The 27,653-nt window shown below is 39.3% G+C and overlaps 1 protein-coding gene across 6 annotated transcripts in view; it reads right to left on the reverse strand.

Moving 5' to 3' along the window:
* Window positions 1-27,653, reverse strand: part of OSBPL1A (oxysterol binding protein like 1A) — a 235,375-nt gene that overhangs the window by 118,905 nt on the left and 88,817 nt on the right. For all 6 annotated transcript variants that reach the window (XM_063699127.1, XM_063699129.1, XM_019013908.4 and 3 more), the window contains exon 14: window positions 22,688-22,769. In XM_063699127.1, the coding sequence (XP_063555197.1) occupies window positions 22,688-22,769 (82 nt within the window). The remainder of the gene's footprint in view (window positions 1-22,687; window positions 22,770-27,653) is intronic.

The following is a 27,653-nucleotide window of genomic DNA, read 5'->3' on the forward strand; positions in this document are numbered from 1 at the left end:
ACCACAAAAATACTCTCATATCTATTAACCTCATCTTTCCATCTAGCTATCTTAAGCAAAACATATCATGTTTCTTTTCTTTTTTTTTGTTTTCTTGAGACGGAGTCTGCTCTGTTGCCTATGGAGTGCAGTGGTGCAATCTTGGCTCACTGAAACCTCTGCTTCCCAGATTCAAGCAATTCTTCTGCCTCAGCCTCCCGAGTAGCTGGGACTACAGGTGCACACCACCACGCCCAGCTAATTTTTGTATTTTTAGTAGAGACGGGGATTCACCATATTGGCCAGGCTGGCCTCAAACTCCTGACCTCATGATCTGCCCACCTTGGCCTCCCAAAGTGCTGGGATTACAGGCGTGAGTCACCGCGCCCTGCTTTTTTTTTTTTTTTTTTTTTTTTTGAGACACAGTCTCACTCTGTGGCCCAGGCTGGAGTGCAGTGGAGTAATCTCGGCTCATTGTAACCTTCACCTCCTGCGTTCAACAGATTTTCCTGCCTCAGCCTCCCGAGTAGATGGGACTACAGGCACATGCTATCATGCCTGGCTAATTTTTTTGTATTTTCAGTAGAGATGGGGTTTCACAACGTTGGCCAGGCTGGTCTCAAACTCCTGACCTCAGGTGATCCGCCCACCTCGGCCTTGCAAAGTGCTGGGATTACAGGCGTGAGCCACTGCACCCAGCCTCATGTTTCTTGGGCATCATTATTTAAGTACACGCTTTATTTAGGGCACATAAATTGGTACAGAAAAAGAAAGAATGGAGCCTTCTCCTAGAAAGGTCTATACCCTACAACAGGAGTCCCCAGACCCGGGCTGCAGACTGGTACTGGTCTGTGGTCCTGTTAGGAACCTGGCCATACAGCAAGAGGTGAGTGGAGGGTGAGTGAGCATTACCACCTGAGCTCTGCCTTGTGTCAGATCAGTGGCAGCATTAGATTCTCACGAGAGCACGAACCCTATTGCAAACTGTGTATATGAGGGATTTAGGTTGCGGGCTCCTTATGAGAATCTAATGCCTGATGATCTGAGGTAGAACAGTTTGAGCCCGAAACCATCTCCCCACCCCCCACTCCCAACCCTACCCCCGAGTCCGTGGAAAAACTGTCTTCCACAAAACCAGTCCCTGGTGCCAAAAAAGTTGGGGAGCACTGCCCTACAAGAATCACCAAGACAAAAAAAAAAAGTTTATAGGAATTAAACAACAGGGTAATGTTTAAGAAAAACAGCTGCCAAGAAGGACTGATAGCACTCCTTATAAAACATTAAAATTTCCTTTGTAGATAAGTAATTTTATTCAAAAGCAAGTAATAAAAAGAAACAAAAATTATTCTGTAGTTATCATGGTGGCTAACATATCTGAAAACAGCATTAACTCTACTTCCTATTTGGACCACTGTTTGGCACAAGTAGGTGTTTTCACTCTCAAAAATGTGCTCCTATGAAGGTCCAGTACCATTGAGTATATGTTTAAGTTGGCAATAAAGAAATGGTAGTATCAGTATCTGCCCTGGTCCTCTAAAGAAAATCTTAACCCATTTACTCATTAAAAATAAAAAAACAAAAAGAAAAACAAAATATTGACAAGAGGAAGGTGCAAAGTGCATATATATCACTTAAAAACAAGTAAAATATTATGTCCAGATTAATGCAAAAGAAATGTACTTAGTTGAAATGGTTTCTGATATTTTGTTAATTAGACATTAAGATCCTTTAAATCTGTCCCTTCCATCAAATAAAAATCTTAACATTTAAGAAGTCTTTTCATCAAAAAATAACTAAAAGGTGGGGACAGAACAAGATTTGTTAAAAGACACAAGATTACAGCTAGGGCGAGGCATGGTGGCTTATGTGTGTAATCCTCGCACTTTGAGAGGCCAAGGTAAAAGGATCACTTGAGGCCAGGAGTTCAAGACCAGCCTGAGCAAAAAAGCAAGACTTCATCTCTACAAAAAGTTTAAAAATTAGCTGGGCATGGTGGTGTGCACCTGTAGTCTCAGCTACTTGGGAGGCTGAGGCAGGAGGATTGCTTGAGCCCAGGAGTTCAAGTTTTCTATATTACTGTTCAAGACCAGTATGGCCAACACGGTGAAACCCCATCTCTACTAAAAATACAAAAATTAGCTGGGCATGGTGGCGGGCGCCTGTAATCCCAGCTACTCGGGAGACTGAGGCAGGAGAATCGCTTCAACCTGGGACGTGGAGGTTGCAGTAAGCGGAGATGGCGCCACAGCACTCCAGCCTGGGAGACAGAGCAAGACTCCATCTCAAAAAAAAAAAAAATATATATATATATATATATATGTATATATATACACACATATATACACACACACAGACACACACACAGACACACACACACACACACACATATGGATATGAAGGCCAAATGATATTTTACCACAGTTTACATCTTACAAAATACATCTTACAGAATAGTTTTCTCTTGTTAGCTTCTTTAATAAAGCCCAACTAATTGAAAACTACCATATTCTAAAACAAATTTGACTTTACAGACTTTATTTTTCATTTTGAACCTCTGATACACATTGTGAAGATTTATTCTCTACTTAGTTGCTAAATAGCAAAAGAGAGTACCATATGCTAGGTGCCATACGACTTAAATAGTGCCTGAACAGATGTCTCAACACGAACTGTGGACCGAGTACTGAGGAGATGTACCAGGAGAAACAGACACAGCCTATGCCTTCCATAAATTTTCTGGGTAATCTAGTAATTTTCCACTTTCAGGGCATAAATGGCAGGAAGATAGAAGCATTACCATTCATAGATATAGTTCTTTTATCAAATACCATCATAAGCTTAATCATCCTGTTTTTGTCTGTTTTAGATATTTCATAAACTTTAGATACTTGTTACCATGAAGCAACATTAATTGTCCAAATACATGCTTAGGAATACTTACAAGTGTTTGAAAATACTGGTTCTGCAAGGTTTCAAAAAATATTCCAAATATATATATATGTGTGTGTATATATATATATATATATATATATATATATATATAGAAGTTTTCATAAGAATCCACCATTGAGAGAACGTTGAATTCTTTTGTCCAAAAGAGTCAAGTGTTACTTCATTTCTTTGACAAGCTAATGTTAAAACATGATTTTTGAAATGAACTTCCACAACAGAACAGTTTAAGAACTGCCAAACCTTGCCGTATGCCACACTGCAGTGTAGCACATCAGGGTCCGTTCGACTCACACTGGCATGCTTCTTATAGAATTATGTTTACATAATGTTACATAAAAAAAAATTAAAATTGCTAAGCTTCTAGAAAAGTGACCAACTGGGAATCACTGCAAATACGTTTTAGCTGGTTAATATTTAGAGACTAAACTGTCATGAATAAATGCAAAAAGGCCAGTATGTTGCCTTATTTGGCCTGCTGTAAGAATCTGATGCTGTTGATTTTCAGGAAAAAAGTTATTTTTCGTACTAAAAACGTTTTTAAAGTCATGAAGCTGTGAGAAGATCATATTGGAAAAGCTTAACTTTAGAGACATAAAAAGCTCACAATCTGTCATTTTTCATGATTACGCTGAACAATTTTTAATTGGGTAAGTTTTTAAAATAGTGGGAAAACACTTGTTTCTTTATGTGAACAAATTAATCCCTTGTACAGACAACCTCCACTGTTATCCTAGTGTAAAAAAAAAAGTCCACATTTCCTTAGCCTAACATTTAAGATGCTCAATAAACTAAATTTGTTTCAGCCAGATTGTTCTCCTGGAAATGTTTGTTTACCTAAAAACAGTCTTCAAAATATTGTTGAATATTGGATGTTGAATGCTGAATATTGACATGTTACTTGAATATCGGAAATAATAATTATCCATATTCAGAAGTTTCCCTACTTGACAAAAAAAACTATTTTCTTTCAAGGCCTAGTTCAAATGCCATCCTCCCCCAGGAAGCCTTCCTTAAATATCACTGTGGAGAATGGGTGCAGTGGCTCATGCCTGTAATGCCAACACTTTGGGAGGCCAAGGCAGGAGGATCACTTGAGTTCAAGGTTGCAATGAGCTATGACCACACCACTGCACTTCAGCCTGTGCGACACAGCAAGACCCTGTCTCTAAAAACAACAACAACAACAACAACAACAAAATATCACCATGGGACATGACAGCAGCTGCTCCTGGACTCCAACAGCAGCCACACCCACTTGTTATAGGGGCATGAAGCATTGAATGTATGTTGTCTCTCTGTGACCCTCTGTAAACTCTAAACCTCCTTACCCCCATCCAAACACCAAGCTTTGCCAAAATAAAACCTCTCAAATATTTATTAAATGAATAAGGAAACTAATAAAATATCTTATTCCACATCTTGCTACCATAATTCTTTTAATGTAAAATATAATCTGAATCCAAATGGCTTCAGTTATTATATTTTACCTTAAAAGAATTATGGTCCTTTAGTTTAAAAATGTGAAATGAAAACTTTTTCATTTATATTACTATAGGTTGGTTGATTAGGGCAGATTGAGAAATAAGTAATTTTTAACTACATTTTGTTTTTTACTTGTGGCACAAGAAAATATATTTTGCCTGTTTTTCAACATTTAACTGAAATATTTCCATCATTTGGGACAAGTATTTAAAACAAAAAAACTGGATGAAGGCATTTTATTTCCCCATCCTTACCCTTCTGGTAATGGTGCTACCTCGAATATGTATGTGGCTTTTTTTTAATAATTAAACACAAACAGGAGAGAGACTAAATAGTCCAAAAACTACAAAATCTAGTGACAAAGCTAAAGATCAGAGAAAATACAGAAAATAACAAAATGGGATGATTTATATTTTGTGGTGTAAAAAAATGCAATACATAATGACTATATACATGAAAGACCTGATCTAACCTAAATGATCAAAGTGCATTTTAAAATGGACTTTCAAGGCTGGGCACGGTGGTTGATACCTTGGGAGGCCGAGGCATGCAGATCACCTGAGGTCAGGAATTCGAGACCAGCCTGGCTAACATGGTGAAACCCCGTCTCCACTACAAATACAAAAATTAGCCGGCCATCATGGCGTGCGCCTGTAATCCCAGCTACCCAGGAGGCTGAGGCAGGAGAATCACTTGAACCCGGGAGGCAGAGGCTGCAGTGAGCCAAGATCGCGCCACTGCACTCCAGCCTGGGTGACAGAGCAAGACTCTGTCTCAAAAAATAAATAAATAAAATGGACTTTCATATCAGATTGGAATTATATAAATGCTTCAATGAAAATCAGTACTCTCTTTTCAAAACAGGGAAAAAATGTTTGCACATAAAAATCAACTAACCTTCTAAAAACTACTCCATAAAACTATAACTTGAAAAATATCAAAAGAGGTCATGCTGAAAGACATAAAAATATAAATCTATTTTTTGTTCAAATTAAAATGACTACCTTGAATACAATCATCCACTGAAGAAGTACCTCTGACCATTTAATCTATATATCTACATCTATATAATTTACATTCGTTGCACTGGAGGATATAAAATATATAGCTCAAAGTGGCATGTATTAAATGAATAATAAAAAGATAATATCAGGGATGTTGTGAGACATAACTAGCAAGTTGTGCATACTTTTAAAAAATATTAAAATTTCAGAGAAGAGCATTGTCATTATGGACTAGAGTAATCCATAGTTTGATGAAAAGATGTTGCACTTGAGTTGGATCTTAAAGAACAAGGAACATTTTTGTATTGCTAAATATAAACCCAATAAACACTTCTAAAATAGAGTGCCAAATATACTAGTCCTGAGGGAAGATAGTTTCAGAATTATGATCAATGAGAACTCTAGCAAGGTGAGAGGTTTTCATCTGCCAGTTATGGAGTGGCAACCACGTGACAGGCACCAGCTAGGTGCTGGAGAAAAAGGGGTAAGTTGGACAGACAGTCTTTGTTTTTACAGAGCTTGCTGTCTAGCAAGGAAAATGGAAAATAAAACAATTACTATTGAAAGAATAATACTGATTAAAGGGAGACTTTAGAAGAGTAAGAGGAGAAGGATACTATTATTTGGAAAAAATAAAATGAATTACATTTAAAAATTTAGAAAAGAGTACAAGTTACAAAGACCTGGAGTCAAACAAAACAGGAGAGAAGCCAGCAGAACTACAGAATGTGTTTTGTACTCTCTTGCAAAAGAGAATGAAGTGAGGCAATAAGGAAGTTAATTTTAATCAAACTGAGGAAATCTTCATCAAAGGGTATAATTGGGTTTGCATCACTTCTGACTGAATTGTCCAATGGGTTCCCCACCTTATGGTAAGTCCTTATGAGAAAAACGGAGTCAATGAAGTAAATGGTAACTAGGGTTGAGCCACATATGATCTAGAAAGGGCCACCTATGGCCAAGGTCAAGAGAGGAGTCTTGGAAAGGTCTGTGCCACAAAGAATAAGGTGCAGAACTGGATGACATAATAGAGTTTATCCATTCTGAGTGCTTGAGAGAGCTTCAGGGTATGATGCTTGCCTGTCTTCTAGACTTTGGCAGAAGTAGGCCAGGCATGGTGGCTCACACCAGTAATCCCAGCACTTTGGGAGGCCAAGGCAGGCAGATCACCTGAGATCAGGAGTTCCAGACCAACCTGGCCAACATGGTGAAACCCTGTCTCTACTAAAAATACAAAAATTAGCTGGGCGAGGTGGTACTTGCCTGTAATCCCAGCTACCCGGGAGGCTGAGGCAGGAGAATCGCTTGAACCAGGAGGCAGAGGTTGCAGTGAGCCAAGATCGTGCCACTGCACTCCAGCCTGGGCAACAGAGACTCTGTCTCAAAAATAAAATAAAATAAAATAAAATAAAATAGACTTTGGCAGAAGTAAAAGTGAGCAATAAATCACTTAGTCTCATAGCCACACTGTCTCACCTATTGGATTCTTCAACCTTGCTGCCTGAAAGAAAGCTTGGACCAAAGACAGAAGCTCTCTCTCCAGTGCCCTGTACGACAGGCCTGAATAGGGGCAACTGTTGTGGCCTGTACCTTTGCTTGCTCTTCCTGTCCCTTCTAACACCTGAGGAGGCTGGGCCTGCCCAGAGAGAGAAATGGAAACAGGAAGCATTACATTAAAGAGTGGCTAGTGCTATGGTAGAGAAAGTGCAGGGTGATCTGAAAACACATAAGAACATAGTCTTAGAGAAGTCAAGGAGGAGTTTCTGGAAACTACATGCAAAAGATGAGAAAAAGTGATTTCATACCTTGGAAACAACATATGCTAAGACCCAAATGCATGAGAAAAGGTCACTGTTGCTGCACAGAGTGTAGAAGGAAGGAAGGAATAGGTAAGAGAGGAAGCAGCTGAAGTGAGTAGACACACAGGTCATAAAGTCAGTCAACTTAGAGTTTAGATTATACCCTAAGGCGCTGAATGCTTCTGTTAAGGCTGTGACAGTTCCAATTTGTGTTTCAGAAGCATCTAACTACTCTGTGGAATATTCCATGGAGGTAAATGAAGGAATTTAAGAGTGGAGGCAGGACTGGGTGCAGTGGCTAATGCCTGTAATCCCAGCACTTTTGGAGGCCAAGGCAGGCAGATCACCTAAGTCAGAAGTTCGAGACTAGCCTGGCCAACATGGTGAAACCCTGTCTCTACTAAAAATACAAAAATTAGCTGGGCATGGTGGCATGCGCCTGTAATCCCAGCTACTTGGGAGGCTGGGGCAGGAGAATCACTTAAACCCGGAAGGCGGAGGTTGCAGTGAGCCGAGATCGGCCATTGCATTCCAGCCTGGGTGACAGAGCAAGACTGTCTCAAAAAAAAAAAAAAATTGTGGAGGCAGTGTGGCCAGCCAAGAAGTTGTGGTAATCAATGGGAAAGATGGCTATGGCCTATTTTAGCATAATGGTAGGGGGACATAGGAAGAGAAACAAAGTACAGTGATATTAAGAGACAGAACTGACTATCTATAGCCTGAACACACCCAATCTCAGCTAATCTCGGAAGCTAAGCAGGGTCAAGCCTGGTTAGTACTTGAATGGGAGAACTGATCAACAAAATATATTTGGAGAAAGAGGAAGAACAATGACTCCAAAGTTTGGTCTTGGGAAATTGAGTGAATTGATGATGTATTTTTAGGGATGAAGAACAGAAAGAATGAGGACAAGAAAAGAGAAGGAAAAGAACGACAGCAAAAAAGGGGGATTTCTTTTTTGTGGAATGGAAACTCCTACTCTACATCAATCCCCCTCTACCCTTGAACTTCTGAATAGAAGACAATGAAGATTTAAACACTACCTTAACTACAACAGCCAAGCTAATGTAATTGTCCTCAACAAATTCTACCTTACATTGTAGATCTGGTTATAAATCTGCAAAACTTCTCCTGTTCCTAGATCAAATGTTCAGGGGTCAACACTGAATTTTTGATATTCATTCCAGACTGTTTATTGTTTTTTCCTGTTTTTTTTTTTTTTTTTTTTTGAGATGCAGTTTGGCTCTGTCACCCAGGCTGCAATGCAATGACATGATCTTGGCTCACTGTAACCCCCACCTCATTGTAACCCCCACCTCCCGGGTTCAAGCAATTCTCCTGCCTCAGGATCGAGTAGCTGGGATTACAGGCACACGCCACAACATTCGGCTAATTTTTGTATTTTTTAGTAGAGACAGGGTTTTGCCATGTTGGGCAGGCTGGTCTCGAACTCCTGACCTCAGGTGATCTGCCGCCTCAGCCTCCCAAAGTGCTCGGATTACAGGCATGAGTCACCATGCCAGCCTGTTTATTGGTTAAGAACGCACCCTGGAGCCAGGCTGCCTAGGGCCAAATGCTAACTCTGGTTTTTACAAGCTCTGTGACCTTAAGTAAGTTATATAAGCTCCCTGTGCCTCAGTCAACTTATCTGTAAAATGGAAAGAATAGTTGTATATAATGCATAGGGCTGCTACCAGGCACAAATAAGTTAATATAGATGCTCCGCAACTTACAATATGGTTATATCCCAATAAACCCATCATAAACTGAAAATGTCACTTTCACACTATTGTAAAGTTGAAAAATCGTAAGTTGAACCATTGTAAGTTAGGGACTATCTATACATCAAATACACAGGACAATGTACAAAAAAAGGCTATATGTGTTTACTTTATACTAGATAATATAAATTGTAGAGTATTGACATGTTTTATATTAGAAAGAACATGGGACACTGGTGGTACCTAGCAGACTAGGCTGATGGGACCATCTCTCCAATCACAATCCATAAAGACACCGAATAAAACAGTAAAATAACGTAGTGCAGAGTTTGAAAGAATAAAATCCCAGATATGCTAGAAATAAACAAACAAACAAAAGGCAAGGCTGATGCAACAGGCCTAACCAGTGATGCCCGGTAGGAAGGTCAATGATAGGGGTGGGTGTCAGACAGAACATACACCCAGAGGATTAACAGATGAGCCTGGCCAGGCACAGCGGCTCACGCCTGTAATCCCAGCACTTTGGGAGGCGAGGCAGGTGGATTGCCTGAGCTCAGGAGTTCAAAACCAGCCTGGGCGACACGATAAAACTAAAAATACAAAAGTATTACCCGGACGTGGCAGTGTGTGCTTGTAGTCCCAGCTAATTGGGAGGCTGAGACAGGAGAATCGCTTGAACCCGGCAGGCGGAGGTTGCAGTGAGCTGAGATGGTGCCACTGCACTCCAGCCTGGGCAACAGAGCGAGGCTCTGTCTCCAAAAAATAAATAAATAATAAATAAATAAAAACAAAACAAAACACAACAACAACAACAAAATAGATGAGGCTTTACAGCTACATGAATGGAGGTATGTGGCTTTGGCCTCCCAAATCAAGTGGGTAAGGTCTAGTAAAGGGGCAGACCCCTAGTGACAGTGGGAGTAGAAAACTGCCCTTGTGCTCAGGGATGCAGGGAAGAAGGACACTTTCTTGCCTAAGCTCTGGGTGGGAAACCTGAGAAACTGAAGCCCCTAGCTTGTAGCATGCCTAGATATGAAATCCAAATTTAAAACTAGTAGCCCAGAAGCAGAGAAACCTTTACAGCCTCAACAGCGACACACACAAAACTACTCTATATGGACACCTCCAAACCCAAGAAGCAGGAAAAACAAAAACAAAATAAAACAAACAAACAAACAAAAAAACCCACAAGCTCTACTGAAGATGAGCTGTCCATAAAGTTACAATCCATTGTGATGGACATTCAGCAGAAGAAACAAAAGACTTAGCTGTGCAACAACTTGAGGTATAAAAACATTCTCAAAAAAATGCTTTAAATTCATATGTCTGAAGTTATTAGAGATAAAATTAGAAATGCATGTAATATAAAAGAACATGTCACTATGGGGAAAAATAACAAATTTTTAAAACCACCAACTAAAACTTCTAGAATTATAAAATACAGTCACTAAGATTAGAAAGTAGAAAGTCAAAAGATTAAGCAGAAAAACTGACTAAATTGAGAAAGAAACTAAAGCTAGAAAATAGATCTAAGAAAAGTACTCAGAATGCAACAGAAAGAAATGGAATAAGAAATGAGGTAGGAGGATAGAACGAGAAGACTCAACATATGTCTATTAAGAGTTCTGGCAGGAGAAAATATAAAGAATGATGAAGTAAAATTGGAAGAGATAATAGCTAAGAACTTTTCTAACTTAAAGAAAGATAATAAATGAGTCCTTGAATTAAAGAACAGAGTTTAAAGCAAGCTATAGAACAACAAAATCCAAACCCAGAGACAGAATAAAACTGCAGAATACCAAAAACAAAGTGAAAAATCTTTGCAGTAACAAAAGGGGGCTTGGGGGACAGGGAAAAAAAAAGACGAGAGATTGCCTGTAATTCCAGCAATTTGGGAGACTGAGGCAGGTGGATCACCTGAGGTCAGGAGTTCGAGACCAGCCTGGCCAATGTGGTGAAACCCTGTCTCTACTAAAAAATAAGAAATTAAAATAAATTAAAATAAAATTTAAAAAATTAGCCAGGCATGGTGGCAGGTGCACCTGTAATCCCAGCTACTCAGGAGGCTGAGGCAGGAGAATCACTTGAACCTGGGAGGCAGAGGTTGCAGTGAGCCAAGATTGCGCCACTGTACTCCAGCCTGAGCAACAGCAAAACTCTGTCTCAAAAAGAAAAAAGAAAATATCAGAAGTCAGAATAAGTTGCAATTGCATCTTCAAAATGCTAGTGGAAGATAACTATAACCCAGTGAGGGTGAAATAAAGATTTAGATAAGGTAGAAATTCTTCTACTCACAGACCCCCAATGAAAGAATTACTCAAAGATTTGCCTCAGAAAATAAAACAGAATTCAGGGGAGAGGAGTAGGATATAAAAATCAGTGGCATTAACTGTGGAAACCCTCTTGGCAAAAGAATGCAAAATATGCCCCAGTTCTGATGGTTTCTTCCCTATTTCATGTCTCTGAAAGGTCTCTTTGACTTGTACACTCTTTAAATTTACTAACTTGACAGAAATTTATTGTTTCTCCCTGAGTTTGAGAGATATAAGGTATAAATTTAAGCTAGATAAGTAGGTCATTCATTTCACTCACTCATTCATCACACACAGAGAGAAAGAGAGACGGCGAGAGAGAGGAGAGAAAGATCCCCATCACATGCCAAGTTTTGTTGAGGTACCAAAGATAATCAGCAAACAGGTAAAAATCCCTGCCCTGAAGTTTATACCACGGTGGGAAAGGCAGACAATCAACTACACACACTCATAGGAAGTCTGATAAGTAACAAAGAGAAACTACAGTAAGGTAGAGGGGTAACAAGTGCTGAGGGGAGGTAAACTTCACAGAGGATGAGGTACCAGCGAAGGGTCTCAGCAGGGAAGAGCTGGCCTGCTCAAAGGTAACTGAGGTCCAGGCACAGTGGCTCACGCCTGTAATCCCAGCACTTTGGGAGGCTGAAATGGGTGGATCACTTGAGGGCAGGAGTTCAAGGCCAGCCTGCCCAAAAGGGAGAAACTCCGTCTCTACTAAAAATATAAAAATTAGCCGGGCGCGGTGGCTCGCGCCTGTGGTCCCAGCTACTCAGGAGGCTGAGGCAGGAGTATCGCTTGAACCTGGGGGCGGAGGTTGCAGTGAGCCAAGATCGCACCACTGCCTCTAGCCTAGGCGACAGAGAGGGACTCCCGTCTCAAAAAAAAAAAAAAAGAAAAGAAAAGAAAAGAAAATTAAAACGCTGAAAAGAATTTGAAAAAGAGATTGCTCACAAAGGTGAGGAGGGTTGAAGTAACAGAGACTGGCGTGCGGGACACAGTTACCATCCTGGCACAGAGGGGGAAAGGGGAGAGGACAGTATTGCTAAGCCCAGCAAGAGCTGGAGTCTAGATCAGGCCAGTGGCCAGGCAGAGGAACCCGGCAGCACTGCGGAACCACAGTCCGGCTGGAGGGAATGAAGGTAAAGCCCTGAAACGACTCCCCCCCACCCCCCCCTCCCCGCCCCCGTCCCTCCGCAGGTCTCCGGACAGAGCCTCCCATTTGCTGAATCCAATCACAAGTCCGAGGGCCAAGAAGCCCCAGGGCTGAGGCTGCAGTACACAAAGCAGGGCAGAGCGGACGAGGAGGAGCAAACCAGCGCAGGAGGCCAGGAAAATCCTGTGTGCAGGCACCTTTTGAAGAAAGACCTAGGGAAGGAAGGGAGTGACTACGCCACTCAGGAGAAAAGCCTTCCAGAAGAGGGAACAGCACACGAAAGGCCACTGGCAGGCGTAGGCCAGGCCAATGAGGCTGGAGAGAAGCCAGAAAGGGAACTGGGAGGTGGGGGGCTGAGGGGTGGAAGGGGCTGGAAGGCTCTGCAGGTCATTAGAATGACTCTGTCTCTCACTCCAAGTGAGAAGATCTGGAAGCCACTGGATGTTTCCAGCAAAGGACCTCAATCCACTGACATTTTGGGAGGATTTGGGGCAGAAGCTGTAGGGGGAAGGGTGAAATCTGGGGATAGCAAGGAGGTTTTCAGATGTCCACGCGGGAGGCAATGGTGGCTTGGACCAGGCGGCAACAGAGAAAGTGGTAAGTTTGTTTACTCAAAGCCCAGATTTTGAGGAAACAGTTTTAAGTAGGCTAAATAGAAGTGCTTTTCCTCTCAGATTTTTTTTTCAGTTTTATTTTCTTGAGTTCGACTATTTTGTTTTTATATTTCAATAGTTTTGGGGGAATAGGTGGTGTTTGGTTACATGCATGAGTTCCTTAGTGGAGAAGTCTAAGATTTTAGTGCACCCATCACCTGAGCAGTGTACACTGTATCCAATATGTGGTTGTTTTTTTTTTTTTGGTGGTGGTGTTGTTATTGAGATGGAGTCTTGCTCTGTTGCCCAGGCTGGAGTGCAGTGGCGCGATCTCGGCTCACTGCAACCTCCTCCTCCTGGGTTCAAGCGATTCTTCTGTCTCAGCCTCCTGAGTAGCGGGGATTACAGGTACCCGCCACCAGGCCTGGCTAATTTTTGTATTTTTTTAGTAGAGACGAGGTTTCACCATGTTGGCCAGGCTGGTCTCGAACTCCTGACCTCAGGTGATCCGCCCGACTCAGCCTCCCAAAGTGCTGGGATTACAGGCGTGAGCCACTGTGCCCAGTCCAATATGTAGATTTTAATTTCTCCCCCAGACTCTTTCCTTCCCAGTCCGTAAAGACCATATCACTCTGTAAGTCTCTGCATCCTCAAAGCTTAGCTCCCACTTATAAATGAGAACAAATGGTTTTTGGTTTTTCCATTCCTGAGTTATTTCACTTAGAATAATGGCCTCCAGCTCCATCCAAGTTGCTGCAGAAGACATTATTTCATTCCTTTTTGTGGCTGAGTAGTATTCCATGTTGTATAAATACCACATTTTCTTTATCCATTCATCGGTTGATGGGCACTTAGGTTGGTCCCACATCTTTTGCAATTGTGAATTGTGCTGCTATGAACATGGATGTGCATGTGTCTTTTTCATATAATGACTTCTTTTCCTTTGGGTAGATACCAGTAGTGAGACTGTTGGATCAAATAGTAGACCTACTTTTAGTTCTTTAGGGAATCTCCATACTGTTCTCCATAGAGGTTGTACTAACTTACATTCCCACCAGCAGTGTGAAAGTGTTCCCTTTTCACCACATCCACACCAACATCTATTGTTTTCTGACTTTTTCATTATGGCCATTCTTGTAGAAGTAAGATGGTATCTCCTTGTGGTTTGGATTTCCATTTCCATGATGATTAGTGCTGTTGACCTTTTTTTTATATGTTTGTTGGGCAACTGTATATCTTCTTTTGAGAAACATCTATTCATGTCTTTTGCCCACTTTTTGATGGGATTATTTGTATTTTTCTTGCTGATTTGTTTGAGTTCCTTGCAGATTTCGGATACTAGTCCTTTGTTGGATGCATAGTTTGCAAATATTTTCTCCCATTCTCTGGTTGTCTATTTATTCTGCTGATTATTTCTTTTTCTGTGCAGAAGCTTTTTAGTTTAATTAGGTTCCATTTATTTATTTTTGTTGTACTTGCTCTTGGGGTCTTAGTCATGAATTTTTGCCTAGGCCAATGTCCAGAAGAGTTTTTCCAATATTATCTTCTAGAATTGTTATGCTTTCCAGTCTTAGAATTAAGTCTTTGATCCATCTTGAGTTGATTTTTATAAAAGGCAGAGATGGGGATCCAGTTTCATTCTTATACATGTGGCTTGCCAATTATCCCAGCACATAAACTGGGGAAAGGATAGCCTATTTTGGGGAAAAGCTATATAAACTGAATAGGCTGTCCTTTCCCCAACTTATGTTTTTTTCAAATATATAAATTGAATAGGCCGTCCTTTCCCCAATTTATGTTTTTGTATGCTTTGTCAAAGATCAGTTGGCTGTATAATATTTGGTTTTATTTCTGGGTTCTCTATTCTGTTTCACTGGTCTAAGAGCCTTTTTTTTTTTTTCCCATAACAGTAACCATGATGTTTTTGGTAACTAGAGCTCTACAGTATAATTTAAAGTCCAATAATGTGATAACTCCAGATTTGTTCTTTTTTCTTAGTATTACTTTGGCTATTCAGGTTCTTATGGGATTCCATATGAATTTTAAGATTTTTTTTCTAGTTCTGTGAAAAATTCTGATGGTATTTTGATGGGAATTGCATTGCATCTGTAAATTGCTTTGGGCAGTATGGTCATTTTCACAATATTGATTCTTCCCATCCATGAGCATGAGATATGTTTCCATTTATTTGTGTCATCTATGATTTCTTTCAGCAGTGTTTTGTAGTTTTCCTTGTAGAGAGCTTTCACCTCCTTGGCTAAGCACATTCCTACGTATTTTATTTTTTTGCAACTGTTGTAAAAGGGATTGACTTCTTGATTTGATTCTCAGCTTGGTCGCTGTTGCTGTACAGCTGTGCTACTGATTTGTATACATTGATTTTGTAATCTGAGACTTTATTGAATTTGTTTATGAGATCTAGGAGTCTTTTGGATGAGTCTTTAGGATTTTCTAGGTGTGTGATCATATCATTGGCAAACAACACTAGTTTGACTTCCTCTTTTCCACATAGATGCCCTTTATTTCTTTCTCTTAACTGACTGCTCTGGCTAGGACTTCCAGTACTACGTTGAATAGGAAGTGGTAAAAGTGGGCATCCTTTTCTTATTTCAGTTCTTAGAGGGAATGCTTTCAATTTTTCCCTATTCAGTATGATGTTGGCTATGGGTTTGTCATATATGGCTTTTATTATTTTGAGGTAAGTCCCTTCTATGCCTAGTTTATTAAGAGTTTTTAACATAAAGGGATGCTGGATTTTATCAAATGCTTTTTCTGCATCTACTGAGATGATCACATGGTTTTTACTTTTAATTGTTTGTGATATATCATATTTATTGACTTGCATATATTAAAGCATCCCTGCATCCCTGGAACAAAACCCACCTGATCATGGTGTATTATCTTTCTGATGTGCTGTTGGATTCAATTAGCTAGTATTTTTTTGAGGATTTTTGCACCTATGTTCATCAGGGATATTGGTCTGTAGTTTTCCTTGTTTGTTGTGTCCTTCTCTGGTTTTGGTATTAGGGTGATACTGGCTTCATAAAATGATTTAGGGAGGATTCCTTCTTTCTCTTTCTTTTGGAATAGTTTCATAGGATTGTTACCAATTCTTTGAATTCCAGTAGAATTCAGCTGTGAATCCATCTGGTCATGGGCTTTTTTTGTTGGCAATTTTTAAATTACTGATTCAATCTAACTGCTTATTACGGGTCTGCTCAGGGTTTCTGTTTTTTCCTGACTTAATCTGGGAGGATTGTGTTTCCAGGAATTTATCTATTTCCTCTTAATTTTTTAGTTTGTGCATGTAAAGGTTTTCATAATAGTTTCAAATGATCTTTTGTATTTCTGTGGTTTTGGTTGTAATGTCTCCTGTTTAATTTCTAATTAAGCTTATTTGGATCTTCTCTCATCTTTTCTTCGGTAATCTCACTAATGGTCTATCAATTTGGTTTATCTTTTCAAAGAACCAGTTTTTTGTTTCATTTATCTTTTGTATTTTTTGTGACACTAGCTTGTCAATTTGTGCTCTTTCCGACTTTTTAATGCAGGCATTAAACACTATGAACTTTCCTCTTAGCACTGCTTTTGCTCTATCCCAGAGGTTTTGATAACTGGTGTCACTACTATCATTCATTTCAAAGAAGTTTTTAATTTCCATCTTGATTTGTTAACTCAAAAATCATTCAGAAACATATTATTTAATTTCCATGTAATTGTATAGTTCTGAGCATTCCTTTTGGAGTTGATTTCTAGTTTTATTCCCCTGTGGTCTGAGAAGATATTTGATATTACTTCAATTTTCTTAAATTTATTGAGACTTATTTTACAGCCTATCATGTGTTCTATCTTGGAGAAGTTCCATGTGCTAATGAGAAGAATGTATATTCTGCAGTTGTTAGGTAGAGTTGTCAGAGATGTGTGAACCAGAGCAACTCCATCTTAAACAGGAGCTGGGTAAAATGAGGCTGAAACCTACTGGGCTGCATTCCCAGATGGTTAAAGCATTCTAAGTCACTGGATGAAATAGGAGGTCACCACAAAATACAGGTCATAAAGACCTTGCTGATAAAACAGGTTGCAGTAAAGGAGCCGGCCAAAACCCACCAAAACCAAACTGGCAACTAGAGTGACCTCTGGTCATCCTCACTGCTACACTCCCAACAGTGCCATGACAGTTTACACATACCATGGCAACATTAGGAAGTTACCCTATATGGTCTAAAAAGGGGAGGCATGAATAATCCACCCCTTGTTTAGCATATCATGAAGAAATAACCATAAAAATGGGCAACCAGCAGCCCTCAGGGCTGCTCTGTCTATGGAGCAGCTGTTCTTTTATTCCTTTACTTTCTTAATAAACTTGCTTTCATTTTGCACTGCGGACTCGCCCTGAATTCTTTCTTGCTCTGTCGCCCAGGCTGGAGTGCAGTGGTGCGATCTTGGCTCACTGCAACCTGTACCCCCTGGGTTCAAGCGATTCTCCTGCCTCAGCCCCCCAGTAGCTGGGACTATAGGCGCGTGCCACCACGCCCGGCTAATTTTTTGTATTTTTAGTAGAGACGGGGTTTCACCATGTTAGCCAGGATGGTCTCGATCTCCAGACCTCGTGTTCCACCCACCTCGGCCTCCCAAAGTGCTGGGATTACAGGCATGAGCCACCGCACTTGGCCGCCCTGAAATCTTTCTTGCATGAGATCCAAGAACCCTCTCTTAGGGTCTGGATTGGGACCCCTTTCCTGTAAGAGAATGTTCTTTAAATATCTGTTCAGTCCATTGTTCCACAGTGTAGTTTAAGGCCATTGTTTCTTTGTTGACTTTCTGTCTTGATCTGCCTAGTGCTGTCAGTGGAGGAATACTGAAGTTCCCACTATTACCATGTTGCTGTCTATCTCATTTCTTAGTCTAGTAGTAATTGTTTTATAAATCTGGGAGCTCCAGTGTTAGGTGGATGTAAAGTTTAGGATTGTAATATCTTCTTCTTGGATTGATCCTTTTATCATTATGTAATGACCTTTTTTATCTTTTTTTAACTGTTATTGCTTTAAAGTCTGTTTGTCTGATGTAAAAATAGCTACTGCTGCCTGCTTTTGGCTTTCATTTGCGTGGAATATCTTTTTCCATCCCTTTACCTTGAGTTTATATGAATCCTTATGTGTTAGGCAAGTCTCTTGAAGACAGAAGATATTTGGTTTGTGATTTTTTATCTGTTGGCTGCCATTTTGTATCTTTTCAGTAGAGCATTTAGGACATTTATGTTCAATGTTAATATTGAGATGTGAGGTACTGTTGTATTCATCATGTTAGTCGATACCTAGATACTGTGTTGTTTTTCATTGTTATTGTTTTATAGGCCCTGTGAGTTTTATGCTTCCAACCAGTTCTATTTTGGTACATATTGAGCTTTTGTTTCACAATTTAGAACTCCTTTTGGCATTTCTTGTAGTGCTGGTTTGGTAGTAGCAAATTCACGTAGAGTTTATTTGTCTGAAAATGACTTCATTTCTCCTTCATTTATCAAACTTAGTTTTTCTGGATACAAAAAAAAAGTTTTCTGGATACAAAAAAAAGTTTGACTGACAGTTATTCTGTCTAAGGAGGTTAAAGACAGGACCCCAATCCCTTCCGGCTTATAAGGTTTCTGCTAAGAAGTCTACCGTTAATCATCAGGCTATCTAAAGTCAACATGAAGGAAAGAATTCTAAGAGCTGTGAGACAAGAGCATCAGGTAACTTATAAAGGATTTTTTTATTTTAGATAAGTGAAGTCCTTCTAATTTATTTAACCAAGTATTCACTATACACATTTAGTAACATGCAATATAGTATATGTATTAAAAGTTGGCATGTAAAGTAACATATCTTTTTTGGCAATTTAATTATATGTATCAACAGCCTCAAAAATATTCATACATTTTCACCCACTAATCCCATCCTAAGAATCCTGAGTTACTGTGATCAAATATAAATGCACAAAACAATATATTTATACTAGACAAAAATTGGATACACAATGGTACATTTAAGGATGTATGGAAGAATGGATTGATAACATGGCCTTCAGGAAGTCTTCCAAAAGTTTCATTGCTTTAGTTGATTTTGTTTTTGCAACCAGGCTTTTGATAAAGATAAAATAGTAAAAATTTCAATACTACATTCTTGAACCTTGAATTATGTGTTCTCAACACTATATACAGAAACTCTGATATTCATTCAGACAAAAATTAGGTTTAAGGTCCACTCAAGAAAATAAAAGGTATATTTCAATAGACAGCATTTCCGATCAAAGACACAACGTTTGGTCAAGGGTGTTTCTCTAGGAGTCATGGGAGAGAATAACTGAAAATAACGCTGGGAAATTAGGCTGTGGCCAGACTATGAAAATCTTTAAATGCCCAGATAAGTCTGCATTTTATTCTCTAGTTGCAAGGATTTATAAAAGATTTTCAATGTAAAAAATTATGATCCAAAAAGTACCTTTACAAAAAATTAATCTGGCAGCAATAATGCAGTACTTTACAGAATCTGAGTTAGAAGAGTTCCTTAAAGGCTTCTGATTCAACTACCCTCAAGGATGGAATGCAGGGAGAGTCCCAGGAGACAGGGACTAAAGGGCAGGCTGCTGCAGTGATCTGGATTTGAGGGGATATAGAACTCAACAAGTATGGCAGAAATTGGAATAAGAAGGAAGGGATCTGGGTCTTAAAGTTAATGCAATTTTGTACTAAAATGTAAGTCAACTAACAATTACAACTATAAGCTCTGGATTCTGTCTACAAACATTTTTGTTTTTTATCTTAAGTCACTGGCAGACTATGTAAGAAGTCTGGAGCAGAATACCTATCTATCAGTCTGTCTCTCTCTCTCTCTCTCAATACAGGGTCTGGCTCTGCCACCCAGGCTGCAGTGTAATCACATGACCTTGACTCACTGCAACCTCTGCCTCATGGGCTCAAGCCATCCTACCACGTCAGCCTCTCACCTCAGCCTCACCCTCCTGGGACTATAGGTGTGTACCACCACGCCTGGCTAATATCAGTTTTCTTTAATAAAGCACATGGCAGGTAAAAGACTATCCTGTACAAACCCTTGACAGTAAGGGCAGGCTCAATTACATTCAACTCTCCAATTCCATTCATGAAATCATCTTAACCCTATTTACTTATTATTTATGTAAAATGCAGTTTATCTGTACTGATTTTTCAGAAAATGTCCATAATTATCTCTTTTGTAGTATCAATATTACGCATATCTCTAAACAATGTTGATTTCTTCTCAGTTTCTCCAAGTTGGATTAATTATCTGCTCAATCATTGCTAATACAGATATGCATACCATCATTACGAATGACATGTCATACAGGCAATCTGAAACAAGAGATTTGACTCAAGATTCTTTTTAAAACTTAATTTGGTTGTAATTCTAATTCTGATATAATTTATCGATGTGGTCCAGGTTAAACGAATTAATCTTCATATTTCATATCACTGGACTTTTTCTACATCTTTTAAATGTGCTTTTCTACATCTTTAAAATGTTTCTACATCTTTTAAATCTCCCTACTTTTTGGTAGTTCTTGACGTGTTTTAAAAGCTCAATGACAGTCATAGTTGCATAACTCTGTGAATAGAGTAAAACCACTGAATTGTACACTTCACATGTGTGATTTTTGTTATGTGAATTATACGTAATATGACACATTATCTTAAAGTCTATTGAGAATGAACAGTGCTAAGTAATATAATACTCCAGCCTGCAACTAATAATCAAAATAACCTAACCACTGCCCTTCCCAAGGCTATAACTGCTGATAAAAATATATGTTTGTTCAACTGAAGTAAAGAGATGCCATAGGTACACTTGGACAGATACAGAATACTTATGGTCCATTTACTCTAATATTAACATTTCCTCACATTCCCTGGAAATATAGAAACTGAATCTTGGAGTCGACTAAATGAAACTAACATGTGATTAAAATAGTTAATCATGGCCGGGCGTGGTGGCTCACGCCTGTAATCCCAGCACTCTGAGAGGCCAAGGCCGGCGGATCACAAGGTCAGGAGATCGAGAGCATCCTGGCTAACATGGTGAAACCCCGTCTCTACTAAAAATAAAAATAAAAAAAATTAGCCAGGCGTGGTGGCGGGCACTTGTAGTCCCAGCTACTCTGGAGGCTGAGGCAGGAGAATGGCATGAACACGGGAGGCGGAGCTTGCAGTGAGCCAAGATCGCGCCACTGCACTCCAGCCTGGGAGGCAGAACAAGACTCCGTCTCAAGGAAAAAAAAAAAAAGTTACTCATAAACTCACAAATAACTACATCATTTATACTTTGGTGAAGTCATTTATATATGCATCATGGCTAAAGTCTAAGCATCTGTTAAGAGTTTAAGAAACATAATTTTTTAATTTACCCAGGAATAGGCACCTTTTTCTCAATACTTAAGTTTGATTTGTAGGCTATTTATTTTTCTTTTTTTTTTGAGACAGAGTCTCCCTCTGTTGCCCAGGCTGGAGTGCAGTGGCGCGATCTTGGGTCACTGCAATATCCGCCTTCCGGGTTCAAGCAATTCTCCTGCCTCAGCCTCTTGAGTAGATGGTTACAGGCACGTGCCACCATGCCCAGCTAATTTTTGTATCTTTAGTAGAAACGGGGTTTCACCATGTTGACCATGCTGGTCTTGAACTCCTGACCTCAGGTGATCCACCGCCTTGGCCTCCCAAAGTGCCAGGATTACAGGTGTGAGCCACAGTGCCCAGCCTTGTAAGCTATTTATAGTCAACTCTTGATAACTCATAATAGAGAATGAAGACATAAAAAGTTATTACTGAAAGGAAGATTAATAATTAGCTAGACAAGATCATATATATGTTTATAGAAGCATAAAAGGCCAAGGCCTGAAACAACCAACTTTATTTTATGGATGAGGGCACTGAAGCTCGCAAGAGTTAAAAGTGTTGTTCGAAGTAACAGCCTGTAAGTGGAAGAGTAAGGATTCAAGTCTAAGACATTCTTTGTGTGTGTGTGTATGTGTGTGGGTGTGTGTGTGGGGGGTGGGGGGGTGTGTGTGAGAGAGAGACAGAGTCTTGCTCTGTCGCCCAGGCTAGGGTGCACCGGCATATTCTCGGCTCACTGCAACCTCCGTCTCCTAGGTTCAAGCAATTCTCCTGCCTCAGCCTCCCGAGTAGCTGGGATTACAAGCACATGCCACCACACCCGGCTGATTTTTGTACTTTTAGTAGAGACAGGGTTTCACCATGTTGGCGAGGCCAGTCTCGAACTCCTGACCTCAAGTGATCCACATGCCTTGGCCTCACAAAGTACTGGGATTACAGGCATGAGCCACTGCACCAGGCCTCAAGCTTTAGACATTCTGACTCCAAAACCCAAGTCTTCTGGGATTCATAAGCAGAATTCTCATTCTGCAGCCAAAATTAATTTACAGGCCAAAAACATTAACTTTAAATTTATCTTTCTTTTTTTAAAAGGATAAAAACATTATTAATCTCTAAAGCAAGCATCCTCTGTGAGTAGAAACTTTAAATTGCCCTTTTAAAGTTTCAAAATAGTTTTATCAAATATAACTCTTAATTCAAAACCAAAAACTGTTTAAAAATGAAGACAAACAAAACTACAACAGGTCAATATCTATGTGTTAAAGAGTGATTGTAGGGATAGTGCTTGTCTTTTTACCTTTAGCCATGTCACACTCCTTAATCATTTTGAGAAAGTTGGAAATTTCCCTATCTAGTCGCTGTTGGCATGACTGTGCTTTCTGCAAAAAAAGAAAAGACAAAATTAAAACAAACTAATAAAAGATTTTACATTACTTATGCTTTAGTGTTTCTATCAAAACTTTCAGTACATAGATTGATATACCATTACAGAGACATATGCCTTACAGAGAAAAAATAAGGTGAGAGAAAATTTCCTTGTAAACTGAATATAGCATTTAATCAAGTAAAAATAAATATTTTAAAGGTTTAAATACATTCAACATCTGTTGTGTAGATACCATACAATTGCATGCATTACTATTACTATCTCATTATGCCATGTGTATCTGAGGAATTACAATTCTCTGATTTATTAGCACTTTTAGTAGGCCTAATGAAATTCATCAAGAAATTATAAAATGCATTCCTTAAAAATATATTTTAAAAACTGTTTTGTTCAAAAAAAAAATCCAGATGGTCCTAACATTTGGAAACCACAAGCTGATCCTCGTTCAGCAATCTAAGTGCATACAGCCCCCACATCATCAAACCAAAAAGGACATTTTCTTAGTGTGCCAATGCTTCTGAAAATAAGGTAAAGTCAATTACAGAAAGCATTCTTCCTTGTAATTTGAAAGTTCTACATTTTTAGATCCCTAAAGGCAAAAAAACATAAATATAGAATTTCTTGATGAAAGTTACATCCCATCTTAGTGCAGATTTAGAAATCCAAAATGAAAGATCAGTCAAATCCATTTATTACATTAAAAATGTCATTTTGAAGGCAGTTTTATATATCATTTCCCTTTAAAGAGGTGGGAAGAATAAGCAAGAAAATTATTATTGTAAATTTGCTTGGTTATCAAAATAGAAAATATTTATTCTGAGAATCTTGACCTTATAAACGATAGAATCACATTCTTTTAGGTAGAGTAATATATTTAGCCTTATGAAACTTCCCTACTTTGTACTCCTAATCTCAGCTAGCCCATCACAAAACATTTTGCACCCCCAAAATCAAACTTACTATAGATCAGTATGTCAAGGTGGCATAGGTAAATACTCTTTTCTCCTATTTCACCTTATAAATTTTTTAGTGCTTACAAAGTTCAACTCAACCACAGTAGAATTATTCATGTTATCACATTAGTGACAGGCAATGTTCTCTTCAAAATTTGTATTACTCTCCTTTGTTTTGAGGGCTCTAACAACACCTATGTACCATTCACTTGGTGGAGAGCAGGGGGAGAATACCTACACCATGCAATTTAAAACACCATATATGCCTGATAATTTTTCCAGACACAGCCTGTGAATACAGGTTGAGGGGCAGGGAAAAAGTTTATCTAGAGGCACCAAAACATGCACTGCAACCAAATGCATCACTCATGATGAATAGAAAATCATCATTCTTGCTCTATACATATTTAATACTCTGCTTATGTGCAAGTCAATGATACTGTTTTATCCTTTCTATGATGAAAGTAAGCTAGAGGCATAAAAGTAAGCAATGGCTTCAATTGCAGACTATGAATCTGTAATAAACAGGATAGTTTTCCTAAGTTATAATTAAAGGCAGGAAACACCTTCTGTAGCATCATCTTCAAATACATGATTCAAATACATGAATCACATTTATCTTCCCTTGAATCATATTTCCATCTAACAGTTATTAATAAGTTTCCTTGAACGATGATTTACTTGTTTTAAAGGGTACATAACAGGTCAGCTGGAGAAGATCCAATCTACACATACTGTTTTAAGTTGTGTACAAAGTATGTCTTCTGTTCTAAACAACTTAGTGCTTTTTAACTGACACTAAAAGATACTAAAAAGAACAGAGGTTATTAATATAATAAAACATAATATGGTCTCCCATTTGCTTAGTCGCTACTAGTTATATTTTGAAAAACTAAAAATCAATTTATGAAAGTTAATTCTTATTAATATTTTGCAGAGTCCAACATGGTTTCTCATTTTTGACTTCTATGCCATTGATATTATGTCAGGAACTGATATGATTTGGCTGTGTCCCCACCCAAATCTCACCTTGAATTGTGGCTCCAATAATCCCCATGTTTTGTGGGAGGAACCCAGTGGGAGGTAATTGAATCATGGGGGTGGGCTTTTCCTGTGCTGTTCTCATGATAGTGAACAAGTCGCATAGGATCTGATGGTTTTATAAAGGGGAGTTCCACTGCAAAAGCTCTCTTGCTTGCTGCCATGTAAGACATGCCTTTGCTCCTCCTTCACCTTCCACCAAGATTGTGAGGCCTCTCCAGCCATGTGGAACTGTGAATCAATTAAACCTCTTTCCTTTATAAATTACCCAGTCTGGGGTATGTCTTTATTAGCAGCATGAGAACGAACTAATACAGGGACTCTTTTTAAGTTTTAATTTCTATTTATTTATTCTACATAAATGGAATCTCACTATGAGCAATGTTATAATACCTAAAGTTTAACAGTATTTTAACTTTGCCCAAGTTATCTGGACAAAGCACATAAGAACAAGGATTAAACCCATTGATACAGGGGCCTAGAGGATCAGAAGTTACCCCAGGTGAGCAGCTGAGCCACATTTACAACACAGGTCTCCGGCTTAGAAACCAAAATTTTAGCTGTTGGTTTTGTATGAGTTAAGCTGATGTTAAATTACCTTATAATCCCTAACCTACAGGGCAGCTCGAAAATGCATATCAAGGGGGTGAATAGCTAAAGAGGAACGCATAGGCTAGTAGAGAAGTAATTAATTCCAGGCTATTTGCTGCAGAAAATCCACATTTGGTTAATTAAGCACAGAAGCAGATTGCCACCTACTCAGCAATAAAAACGAATAAACTATTAATACACACAACATTATGGTGAAAAAAGACACCTAAGAGCACACACTGTATGATTCCATTTACATGAAATTCTACAACAGGAAAACTGATCGTGCTTATAATGACATTGTCATTATATCAGTGTCATTAGGTCAGTGGTGGCCAGAGATGGAAGTGGAGGATATCATCTGGGAAGAGCAGCAAGGGAACAACATTTTGACACAATAAAAATGTTCTCTATCTTGATAGGAGTGGTGGTTACACAGACAATACACATTTGTCAGAATACATCAAATTGAAGACATAAAGTGAATTCCTTTTTTCTGCAAACATTATATTTCAATATTAATTCAAACTTTAAAAATAATAGATTGTCAAACTCTGATCACTTTCTTCTTTGCAGAAAATGGCCGCTATTACAAGCAGTGGCACCGTAGCACTTATCTCTAAGTCTTCCTAACTCCAGCCAAATCCACTTCAAAGATAGCCCCATACTCTGGCCAGGCTCAGTGGCTCACGCATGTAATCCCAGCACTTTGGGAGGCTGAGGCAAAAGAATCATTTGAGCCCAGCATTTCGAGACCTTCCTTGCAACATAATGAGACCTAATCTCTACAAAAAAAAAAAAAAATGAAAAAATTACCCAGGCTTGGTGGCACATGCCTATAGTCCCAGCTACTTAAGAAGCTGAGGCAGGAGGATCACTTGACCCCAGGTGGTCAATGCTGCAGTGAGCTGTGATCACACCACTGCACTCCAGCCTGGATGACAAAGTGAGACCCTGTCCCAAAAAGAAAAAAAAAAAACCCATACTCCATCTTTCCTAAGTCAACCCAAAAGCACATTTATTCTTTCTGACATCTGGTGATTATTATGCCCCTGCTTTGTAACTTTCTTAGGGTTTCACTTTGCAATATTTAAATAAAGTAAAAATAAAAAACAAAAGGATATAGAGAGAAAAGTAATTCTCCTTCACACACTTGACAATCTTATTTTGCAGCTTTCTCAGCTGCAGAGCAACAAGTGCTAATTTCTCATCTTTCCTGAATGATCTAAGTCTACACAAATATATACGTGTACATCCCTGTTTTTTTTCCTCCCAAGTAGTATCATATTTGGTACATCATTTTATGCTTTGCCCTTTTCACTTAACTGTATATCTTAAATATATCAGCATATATACATCTGCCTCATTCTTGCATGGATGTACCAATCTTTATTAGCTCCACGTGGATGTACATGCAACTTTATGCACATTTATTTTAGTTGGGAATCAGTTATTCTTTTTTTGTTGTTGTTTTTGAGAGAGGCTGGCTCTATCACCCTATTGCCCAGGCTGGAGTGCAGTGGTGCGATCTCAGCTCACTGCAACCTCCGCCTCGCAGGTTCAAGCGATTCTCGTGCCTCAGGCTCCTGTGTAGTTGGGATTACAGACGTGCACCACCATGCCTGGCTAATTTTTGTATTTTTAGAGGCAGGATTTCACCATGTTGGCTAGGCTTGTCTCGAACTCCTGGCCTCATGTGATCTGCCTGCCTCGGGAATCATTTATTCTTAAATCAGAAAAGCTTTATATTATTTTCTCATTCCATTAAACTCGAGCATCATCTGCTCATTACTTTTTTTTTTTTTTAAGACAGGGTCTCACTCTGTCGCCCAGGCTGGAGTGCAAGTGGCGTGATCTTGGCTCACTGCAACCTCCACCTCCTGGGCTCAGGTGATCCTCCCACCTCAGCCTCCTAAGTAGCTGGGACTACAGATATGGGCCACCACGTCCAGCTAATTTTTGTATTTTTAGTAGAGACAGGGTTTTGCCATGTTGCCCAGACTGCAGTGCAGTGGTGTGACCACAGCTTGCTGCAGCCTCAGCCTCAAAATTAAAAAAAAAAAAAAATTTGTTTTTAAGATGGGGATTCGCCATGTTGCCCAGGATAGTCTCGAACTCCTGGGCTCAAGCAATCCACCCACCTCAGCCTCCCAAAGTACTGGGATTACAGGCGTGAGACACCATGCCTGGCCTGCTCATCACTTCTTGTAACACAAAAACAGTTCAGATCCTACAGAATCAAGACATCTTCAACAAATAAAACCCCCACTTTGCTAGTACCACCCAGAGCC

Source organism: Gorilla gorilla, chromosome 17 (assembly GCF_029281585.2).
Source record: "Gorilla gorilla gorilla isolate KB3781 chromosome 17, NHGRI_mGorGor1-v2.1_pri, whole genome shotgun sequence".
Classification (NCBI taxonomy): domain Eukaryota; kingdom Metazoa; phylum Chordata; class Mammalia; order Primates; family Hominidae; genus Gorilla; species Gorilla gorilla.